Raw genomic sequence first — 11,236 nt, forward strand, 5'->3', positions numbered from 1 at the left:
ATATATATACTCTTTGGTTAGAAATTTTCCCACAAAATTATTAAGCTAAATATAAATATTTTTTATTTGGAAGCATAAATAATATCAAATGAACACTAAACACTTAATTATAATTTTTAAACTATTTTATATATTAAAATAATATATATAATGCTCACATATAACCTCCAACTTAGGACTTATCACTTGTATAAGAATACACTTGCACAAACAAATCCAGATGTCAACAGAGACCCTAATTATAAATTAGAAAGTGGTAACTCCACTAGAATTAGTTGATCCATAGAACCCATTAACTTAAATCATTAGAAAAATATTAAATTTAAATATATATGTGAGAAATAAGCTTTTAGTATAATGAATATGCACACATTCTGTAACATATTTTCTCTGGATTACAACAAAGAAATCCTATATATATGGACATGAAAACATCAGATGGCCACAGATTATAAACCATTATAATCAATTACTATCACCAAGCGCATCGCACCGGGTACATATATAAAACCATACGGTAATTCCAGGAACAGATTCAATGATGATACTCCTCGCGATACTTTGCATTAAGCTGCTCACCAACAAAATAATTATTTGGTACATAAAACCTCAAGATAGATTTCCCTATACAGTAGTATCACATGTAAGAGTATCAGATCTGATGATCATCACTTTGAGATGTATCAGATGTAGTGTCATCCAATTTCATGGGGCAGTTCTTTGGACATCAAGTACTTGCGACGTTGAAGCGTCAACCAAACCAAGAAGCCATCCGTTTTGACAACCTTGTAACCAGCTTTCTGGTACATGTCAAATGGAACCTTATCGATCACCCTGCAGTGGAGGTATACATTTCTTTCGGTCTTCATTTGAGTCATGAGCTCCTCACATGCCCTCAGGAGATGCCAACCAATTCTTCTCCTGATACAAGATTAAAGAACATGGCAAGTCAATCCTTCATAGTTCCCAAGAATAATTGCAAACAAGTGTTTTGCAACATGATGATTTTATTCACCAATTGAGAAATCATATTTTCTACTATTTGGGGTTTCAAAGAAGCTTGGTATAGAAAGTTAGAACAAGGATTTAAATTTTAATTTGATACTGATTTTGGCAATTGGGCATGGGTCTTTGGTTGGACTGAAAATATCCCACAATCAACACTTATCCAACTGGTTTTGAAAACTTGGGTTAGTCATTCCAGATAACTGTTCTAACCACACTTTAAGAAGAAACATTTAGCTTCAGTCACACACTGCATACAGTGCAACTTGCTCTACTAAGGAAATGATAGCATTGATATCGTACCATAAGAGAATGATCATTCAACAAGATGGATTGGATACTGAAATTACTGAAGTGACTCTAAAAACCAATTCCATAAGCATAGTGCTTACTGCCTTGTTAGCATTGTCCCTTTACAAGATTCTGTCCAATGCACAACGTGTTGATATGAAAAAGGTATATGCCAAGTATTCTTTGTTATATTCAAGCTTGTGGTTTTTCAAATTTGAGAAACAATTAGTTACATTCAATCATTGTGTTGGCTTGACAATTGTGCTTCAGTGAGAAACCACTGTTAAAAGAATATTTTTCTTACTCGTGATTTTGCCACTAAAACTGCCCATATTAACAGTTTTAATGTAAGCTGCAGTCATATGCCAATCATGTTAGGATATAGGCAATGAAGGTGTTTATTTCTTTGCTAATCCATCACCTGAGTTAATTTTTGTTCCAACTCCATTAGCTACTTGTTTCAAGTCTCAGGCTATCCTCCATTTTTTGTTTAAACTTTGACATTCTTAATCATGAAAACATATATGCAACTTAAATATCCTTTCAAGTTGCAACCAATAAATTTGTCTACGGTTGGCTCCATATTTTATCTGTCAAGAACACAGCCTAAACCCCCAACCTTTCCTACAAATGTTTAAAATTACTTTTATCTTTATTATTGTCCGTCTTGATCATTCATTGATGAGGCACTACATGAAGCCAACTTATGAATCCATCTCTGAAGGACTAACCATAATAATGTCGAAGCTGGTTCTTGTGTGAAGGTTCAAGTCTTGACTATTTGGAGTTGACTATATGGATTCTTTCCTGAATTTAGACAAATCATTTCTCAGGCATCCTTCTTTGGTCATTTTCTTGCTCTCACGTCTGCTCACAGCTTCACTAAAATAATTTTTAAGATCAAATCTTCTTTGATCATCTTACTTTCTTCTGGTGATAAAAATAAAAAGATTCAGATGTACTGCTCACTCAAAGATTGTACCAAGAAACATTACCTTAAGAGTCATGTAGGTATGCAGTTATACAAGTCTTCTATCCTAATTTTGGGGAACTCTAATGATCTTTGAACTCTTCAAAATCTCCAAGTTCCTAAAATTCTTTCCAGCATACATTAGTAAAAATATTTAGGTATGAATTTAAGATGCAATAAAAGTCTAACTTGATGTATGACTAGAAGCTGAGAAGACTCCCAAGTATATGGTCCACCTAAGTGGAGAAAATGCAGAGCATTAGATCCTAGTCACAAAGGTTTGTTTGATAATTCCTTTAAAAAAAAAAAGAGTATTTACATAGTTACTGGATTCTAGGATCCAGGCATAATCAGCATGAACTAATCAAAATTCTTAAATTACCATCACTGTTTTTCTTTGGAATAAAATCTTATTTTTCTGAAGGCAAGTTTGGAAAAGCAACCAGAAAACTCAGGAATGTTCATTAGATATTAATAATCCATCAGATTTTCTTTCTTCAGGTTTAATTTAGGCCAGTATCATGATCATACTGACATTTCAAAGGTTGTAAAGAGACCCATTGGTTTCCTCACTGCCTACCAGCCATTTCAGCTGAGAGTTCTTTGATAAAAAAGTACCTTGTCTTGGATATCAGGAATTCTACGAAGCCCAAATGCTTTGAAATGCTTCTCATAATTTTGTCATGTAAATGGAGGACACTGACGAATGCTGGAGACTTCCCATTATGTTACAGATGTTTCGGTAAACACAAGCAGGACAAAGTAGATGATAAGTTACATCAAAATTGCGTTGAAAATCTGGCAAAAATATCAAAGTTTTGATTGTCATATGGTAGCCATGTGGTGTCCTATTTTTTTAAAGATTTTTTGTGTTACGGAATTTATATGATGCATGCCTTAATGCTTTGTGGATGAAAACCTCAAACACAAGCCTCCTTCATCGAATACTCAATACACTGTGCAAGAATAAGCATTTATATGGGTTGTAATTGTTAGATGGCAATACTTGAGAATTGTAATGATAAATGCTTGATTTGAGAAAGATAAAAGATTCTATAACATAGTTTTATGCCTAGAAATAGAGAAGATGATTCACCATTTAAAAATGAATGCAGAACAAGAGAGCAAGCTCCTGTTTGCAAAACTAGGGAACCAGATGCTTCACATAAAACAACAACAAACCAAAAGAAATATTGAAAACTCCAACTTGCATAGCTTGTAAAAGTTTAGCATGAATTGTTAATCTGCATCAATGAAATATCGGAGAGGGAGTGCTTGGACTGAATGTGGACACAATGATGTATGCCTAATTTAACAGGCTTTGCAAATCAGATGTTCTATGATGATACTAACCAGAGAATGTTTGAAATAAAAGAAAAGCTCATGAGTTGGTGATCTTTTAAAAAAAAAGAATCCAGAAAAGCAAAATCAAGCATGATCTATGCTAACTTTCTTTGCACAGAATCATCATTATGACAGAAAGAGGAAACAAGATGACTATATAATCCTTAACAACATATAGAGTGCAGTGGTCTTTTTCTATGGCGCAGACCTAAAGCCATTGTCAAAATACATCATAGAGAATTTACAATACAGTCTAACGCAAAGCCATAAGTTGTCCTAATAGCAGATGCATGGTTAGAAACCATGCGAGAAAATCTCTACTTATTAAAGAAATAAAACTTTAGGAGTTAAAAGTACAAACACTGGCCAATTTAGAGGATTTTCGAAATAGATGACTTGAATGGTCTGGTTATAATAAACAATTATATGCATTTTAGCCAAGTACCAAAGTTTGAAATTCTAAATCATACTCCTAGTCATGTCATTACTCATTAATTACTAAGGTTTCATGTCTTCTTGATCATGTTCAACTTAGGTAAAATCATCTCCTAGGATGGAAGAAATATAAGTGTGTACGAATTTTGAAACAAAGCTTGTACTTGCATCATCTTTCTTGTTCTAGGTTCTCAAAGCAGCCTTGCTCACTTCATACACAATCCATGAGCAAGAACACAAGTTAATGCCATTTCTTCCTAGAATGGCTTGTGAACAGAGATTACGACCACAAAATCACAATGAATGATAGAAAATTGTTCCTTCTATTCCAAACCCCAGGATCAAAATTCTTGCAGAAAATTGATAACATTTGTTTTGAGGAAAGGTGGACTTCCTCGATAATAAGGAACCATGAACGAAAGAAGTAAGTGAAAATTGTTCCTTCTATTCCAACCCCCAGGATCAAAATTCTTGCAGAAAATTGATAACATTTGTTTTGAGGAAAGGTGGAATTTTTTTCTTCCTCGATAATAAGGAACCATGAACGAAAGAAGTAAGTGAAAATTGTTCCTTCTATTCCAACCCCCAGGATCAAAATTCTTGCAGAAAATTGATAACATTTGTTTTGAGGAAAGGTGGAATTTTTTTCTTCCTCGATAATAAGGAACCATGAACGAAAGAAGTAAGTGAAAATTGTTCCTTCTGTTCCAACCCCCAGGATCAAAATTCTTGCATAAAATTGATAACATTTGTTTCGAGGAAAGGTGGAATTTTTTTCTTCCTCGATAATAAGGAACCATGAACGAAAGAAGTTAGTGAAAATTGTTCCTTCTATTCCAACCCCCAGGATCAAAATTCTTGCATAAAATTGATAACATTTGTTTCGAGGAAAGGTGGAATTTTTTCTTCCTCGATAATAAGGAACCATGAACGAAAGAAGTAAGTGAAAATTGTTCCTTCTATTCCAACCCCCAGGATCAAAATTCTTGCATAAAATTGATAACATTTGTTTCGAGGAAAGGTGGAATTTTTTCTTCCTCAATAATAAGGAACCGTGAAGGAAAGAAGTAAAAGAACAGAGTTAGGACCTTCGAAGCGCCTTTCTGACAGCCATGTTGCAGATGTAAGGGCATTCCCGGGGAGGGACCGGCGTGGGCGGGGCGGCATTGGCTCCGCGAGCGTCGAGCGAGATCTCAGCGGTGCACGCCAGCTGAGCAGCCCCCTCGGTGCCCCTCTCCCTGTAGAACCCGACAAGCACCGTCACGTGCGGTTCCAGGCATCGCCGCTCCGCGACGTACTGCTTCACGAGGAAGGCGAGGAGGGGGACGTAGCGGGCGGGCACGAACATAGACTCGGCGAAGGACTCCGCGAGGAGCTGCGCCGTGGCGTCCAGCTCCTCGGCCAACATGGGGCGGATCTCCAGGAACCCACCGCTCCCCCCGCCGCCGCCGTGGTCGAGCTCCACCGTGACGCAGAAGTCCCGGAGGACCTGGAGGCCGTCGGGGCCGAGGAAGGCTCCGGGCCACGGGGACGAGTCGAGAGGGGAGGGGGTGACGGGTTGGGGCGCCGAAGGGGAGGAGAAGCGGCGGAGGAGTTTGAGGAGGGGCAAAGCACGGGACTTGTGCAGGGAGAGGGTGGTGGTATTGGAGAAGAAGGTTGTCGAAGAAGGTGAGGGGCGATGGGGTGAGGAGGAGAACAGGAAAGGTCGGAGTGTGCATTCAAGAGAAAGGGGAAGTGGAGTGGGAGGACAACCCATGGTTGGCTTCACTCCTCCTCGTTGCCGATGTAGATGAGAGAAGAAGAGACTGGGGAGGAATCAATTCAAGGAGCGACAGGGGCAAGATAGGGGAAGGGGAGAGAGAGAGAGAGAGAGAGAGAGAGAGGAGAAGATTGTGGGCCCTCTCAGGGTTCCCAGCAGCAGGACATAAAGGGTGTGCATCCTCCATGGTGTCAGTCTCAATCTGTGTCTCACATGAGGACTGCTCATTGGATAAGCTCCCTTCTTGTAGTACTCCATTGGCAATCACAAAGATTGAAAGCTGCATCAAAAAATATCATATTTAGGTGGTGGGATTTACCATTTTGTTTGGCATCTTGTATTTTTGAAATCAAAATGGGCATTACTGTACTATTTTCATATTGTTAGCCTTCAAATTGACATTGATGGATATGAACTGCAATGGTTGGTAATAGGAGGTAATTTATGATTGTGATTAATTGACTCTGATTTCAAGTGACTCTTTTTAGATCTATGAAGCATGAGACATGTAAAATTAATCTTTGGCTCTTAAAAATAGTTTGGAGTTGTAGTTTGGTTGTAAAGAACCGAAACAAAACGTAAAGGACATCAACGCTCGGATAATTCTAGTCCAGTAGGATAAAAGAATTGTGGTTTAAGAAACTGTAAAGAGGATGGAGGACAACAAGCAACCCATGGGTTCCACGAAACCAATTAATAAAGGATGAATCCACTTGGAGTCATGATCTTTGTGTTGGAACTTGAAGGGGAAAAAAAATAAAATTTCATGGAATCTTTTTAGAAGCTCAGTTATAATCTTTAAGGGAGATATGTATATAAGAAAAGACTTGATATATAAAGGACTTTTTAAGCTTAATGTAATCAATCTTTCAATTAACAAAGATATGAATCATCTTCCTCTATTGTCTTAAATTCTGAATTGTGTGGTATTTAGTATGATAGATTTGGCCGTATCCACTTCAGATCAATTAAAAGATATCTTATTTTAATTTAATTTTAAAATTTAACTCTAAATTTGAATCTAAATGTGAGATCTTTGTTCAATCTAAACAATCTAAAAAATCCTTTAAACCTATTCAATTTAAAAATACATAAAATTTTAAATTAATTCATAGTGATATTTGTGACTTGTTAACCGGAAGTGAAAGTCAATATAATCTTTATTCATAACTTCTTCAAATTATGTTACATTTATATTTTAAGGACTAAAGATGAAATTCTTAATAAATTTAAGATTTATAAGGCAAAAGTTAAAAACCAATTTGATAGAAAAATTAAAATCCAAATATCTAATAAAGGAGATGAGTATATTTCTAATAAATTATCAAATTTTATGAAAATCATGACATAATTCATAAAGTCTCGTGTAGTTATATATATATATATATATATATATATATATATATATATATATATATATATATATATATATATATATATATATATATATATATATATATATATATATAACTCTTTTAGATAATATATTGATCTTTAGTTCAGGAGTATTTAGGCGAGGCCCTCTCATTACATATTATATACTCAATAGGATACTACAAAAGAATAAAGAGATAAGTCCTTATAAACCTCGGAAAGTTTACAAAGGCTAAGTTACTTCTATGGGGGTGTTTAGTTAACACTTATAGATTTCTTATAGTAAAATTTGAAATACCTGAAATCTTAAATGACCCTCTAATTGAATTTAGATATGCATAATTCCTTGAAAATATATTTTCTTTCAAAACTATATTATTTACTAATATCTTAAGTGATTGTTCTTCATCTTTTATAACTCTTATAGAATCTAGTATTCAATCTGAGCCTAGAAGAAATAAGATAGATAGGATTCAAAAGAACTTTGGTGATGAATTTGTCGATACATCAGGTTTATTTCAAGAAGCTGCATGTTCTCATAATGCTTATTTCTGAAAATAGATAGTTAATAATGAAATATAATCCATAATTAATAGTCGATTCTCACTGACTTACCTCCTAGGCTATACCTCTAGGTTGCAAATAGATTTTCAAGAAAAAGATTAGGATTGATGGTATAATCGAATAATATAAGACTAGGTTTATTATGAAAGTTTTTAGTAAAAGGCTGACATTGATTATTTTAATATTTATATACCTTTAGCGCTAATTATTACCATTCGAATCTTATTTGCATTTGCTTCTACTCATAAGCTTCTATTCATTGAATGGATGCGACGATTATCTTTATAAATTAAGAGCTAGAAGAAGAGATATACATAAATCAACCCGAAGGATTTATCATGCTTAAATAAGAAGAAAAAGTTTGCAAGCCGATCCAATCCATATAGGGGCTCAAGTAAGCATCGAAGTAGCGACATGAAAATTTTGATTATGTAATTCTATTAATTGACTTTCAAATCAATGAATCTGATAATCGTTTATATTATAAAAGGATAGAAAATAAATTTATCCTTTTCTGTCTTTATATCGATCATATCTTAACTCTTGTTTCGGATTTAGATATGATCTTGGAGATTAAATTATTCTCATGTCATCACTTTGAAATGAAAGATCTTGATAAAATTGATAGAAAATCTAAAAAACTTTTATTTCTATATCATTATCACAATCTCATTATACTAAAAACATAATTAAAAAAATTAGATATTTTGAGTATTCATTTATCTCCACTCCTTATGATCTAAATATTCATTTTGTTAAAAAAAAAATAATTATGTGAACAAAAAAAATACTTTCAAATTATTAGATCTCATTTTTATCTATCAAATAAAGCTAGACTTGATATTTCTTATATTATATTTAGACTTAGTAGATATACTAGTAACCTAAGTTTGACTCACTTAAATATTCTTGAATGAGTTTTTCATATCCCTTAAGGATACTTTTTATTATGGACTTAATTTTATAAAAAGTTTTTGAAAGTTATAGTGATGCCAATTGGTTTTGGATATTAAGTTTACATTTGGATACATTTTTATTTTTGATGAAAATATTATATCTTATCAATTAACTAAATAGACTAATTGTACCATTTGACCCCACTTATACCAAAGCAAAATGACTTAAAAATTTAATTTCTACTCTTATAATCTCAAACCTTACTCTTCTTATTTCTATTAATTGTGATTACAAAGTTATAATAGATTTATTATAAAATAAACTTATAAATACTTAAATGAGTAGACAAATAAAGGTTAGATAAAATTATATTAGATGACTAGATTTTTATTTAGTTATTTTTATATTTTATATTAAAGTTGATAATAAATATAGTCGATTGTCTTATTAAATACTTGAACAGGATTCGTGCCATTCGGGATGATAAGTGTTTACCTAAAATAAGCCTTACAACGATGAAAGAAGATCCCTAGAAGGATGTTATATATAATAATAATAATAAATTAATTGATTGGCTAAAAAATATAATGGTTTACACTTTAGTACACGTAGATATGAAGTTTATCATCAACTCTATCTCTATAGTGATTAATGCTTCTATATAGAGATATAAAAAAAGCATAGTTCTGAAAAAGGTCTAAGATGATATTTTTTACGAGATATGACTCTATATATATCCTTAGTATGGGCTCTCGTGTATGAGAGAATTCGTAGAAGATCCTAGTTAGGAATCTATATAATCCTTAGAATCTCTCGTGAATAATAAAAATACTTAAGTATAATTATTAATTATAACTCATAAAAACATATTCGATATCATACCACGTGTGAATTAGTCGAAATCTAGATCGAAATAATGTATTTCAAGACTTGATTTACTTCGTTTTCTTCGCATGATATTTTCTTCACTAAATGAGGTTAAGTCATTGAAAAAACACCTCATCAATCGCACAATATATACACTATCAATATTTATTTTTAATATATTTTTTTTATTTAATTATCTATTTATTTGAAAGTAATTTGAGTTTTTTTATTAAGGATTGTTGAACCAATTCTTCCCTTCAACTATTCAGAGACTTCAGTCCCTCAATTTTTTTGCATTCCTCCTGGAAATTTTATTAAAAAATTAAAAAGTAAGGTTGATTTAAATCTATTCATATATTTATATTAACTCAAACTCATTAAGAAAATACTTGACTATCGCATGTCTTACTGTGATATAATAAACATGAAGTCGATCTATATATGGATCAATTGCAGGTCCACTGGAATAGCGTGAGATGCTCCTTTGTTAGTGTGGCCAATAATTGAAGATCAATGTCTGATCCTACCATACCATGAATTCCATCTATTTGGCCTTCAAAGAAATAAAAATACCCGTAGTTTTGATTTGATGATAATGACGTGACATATGATTTGATCGATTGTTTGAATGTAACTATGACATTAGATCCACATGTCTATATATCATGCTTGTTTTCTTCCCCATCGATCATAACATCTAATACAATGATTGGAACTTTACGAGAGAAATCTCTCATTTACCTCATATCTTCTCTCTCCCCACCCTTTTACTCAATAAATCCTCAACATTCATTGTCATGTTATTTTCACTACTTAACCTTCCCTCCCATTCATCGCTATCTCTCTACTTCGGATAGGAATCGATTAATCTATCTTTCGAGTATTATCAAAAACATCATTGGGTATTTAAAAATTAAAAGTTGAAATTTTATTGATTATTTCGAAGAATTTTTTTTTTTTAATATGAAAGTGCTCATATTTCATATCTCTTATCTTATTTTGATTCGAAGATAAAAGAGATGTGGATATAATTTATTTTTCCTAAAATATTATGTCGATGACTTATATGATAAAATACTATAAACAATTGAGTTAATATACATTTATAAATATCAAAGACCTGTAAATAGTTATATCTCGACGATATAATATGTTTATAGCTTATATCTCACATTTTGCTTTCTTCAAGAGACTATATTTATAGCTTATATTAAGTTCCAAATGAAAATGTACATGCAAACAATATTATTTTTGTGATTACTAACTTTTGTGGGATTTGATGGTAAGACTTTGTAATTATCAGTTTCACAAGTGAATATTTTTTATAATAATCAGTTTCACAAGTGAATATTTTTTATAGATGTTCTATTAATGTGATTCATTGTATTTGGTAATTAAGGTGGCACGTTATATAAATGTCGACTAAGTTTCATATGTTAAATTCATAATTGATAGAAAATACAAATTATATCATGTTAAAATTCATGAACATGACAATGACAATGACAACCTCTTATTGTTCTTCTTCGTGTGTCAACAATCAATCAATCAATCTTGGAATAGTTCGGGTAAGAAAGGAGGCATCCAAATCAAACTTGAGCACAGATTTTAAGATCAAAGTCGTTAGTCAGAGTCAAGTTCTAGCAATATTTAATGATACGTACATCGAGTAGCCCCATGCTTTCAATGTGCTAAGTTTTACTTAGCATTCAATATTCGGACTGCAAAGA

The 11,236-nt window shown here is 32.8% G+C and overlaps 1 protein-coding gene across 1 annotated transcript; it reads right to left on the reverse strand.

Annotated features, from left to right (window-relative positions):
• Nucleotides 1-447: 447 nt before the first annotated feature.
• On the reverse strand, nt 448-5,931 carry LOC103997933 (GCN5-related N-acetyltransferase 5, chloroplastic). The gene is made up of 2 exons (XM_009419277.3): nt 5,134-5,931; nt 448-921 (listed from the first exon to the last, which is right to left on the reverse strand). The coding sequence occupies exons 1-2, from the start codon at nt 5,799-5,801 to the stop codon at nt 696-698; spliced, it is 894 nt and encodes a 297-aa protein (XP_009417552.2). The 5' UTR covers nt 5,802-5,931; the 3' UTR covers nt 448-695.
• Between the last annotated feature and the right edge of the window lie 5,305 nt (nt 5,932-11,236).

Source organism: Musa acuminata, chromosome BXJ1-9 (assembly GCF_036884655.1).
Source record: "Musa acuminata AAA Group cultivar baxijiao chromosome BXJ1-9, Cavendish_Baxijiao_AAA, whole genome shotgun sequence".
NCBI lineage: Eukaryota > Viridiplantae > Streptophyta > Magnoliopsida > Zingiberales > Musaceae > Musa > Musa acuminata.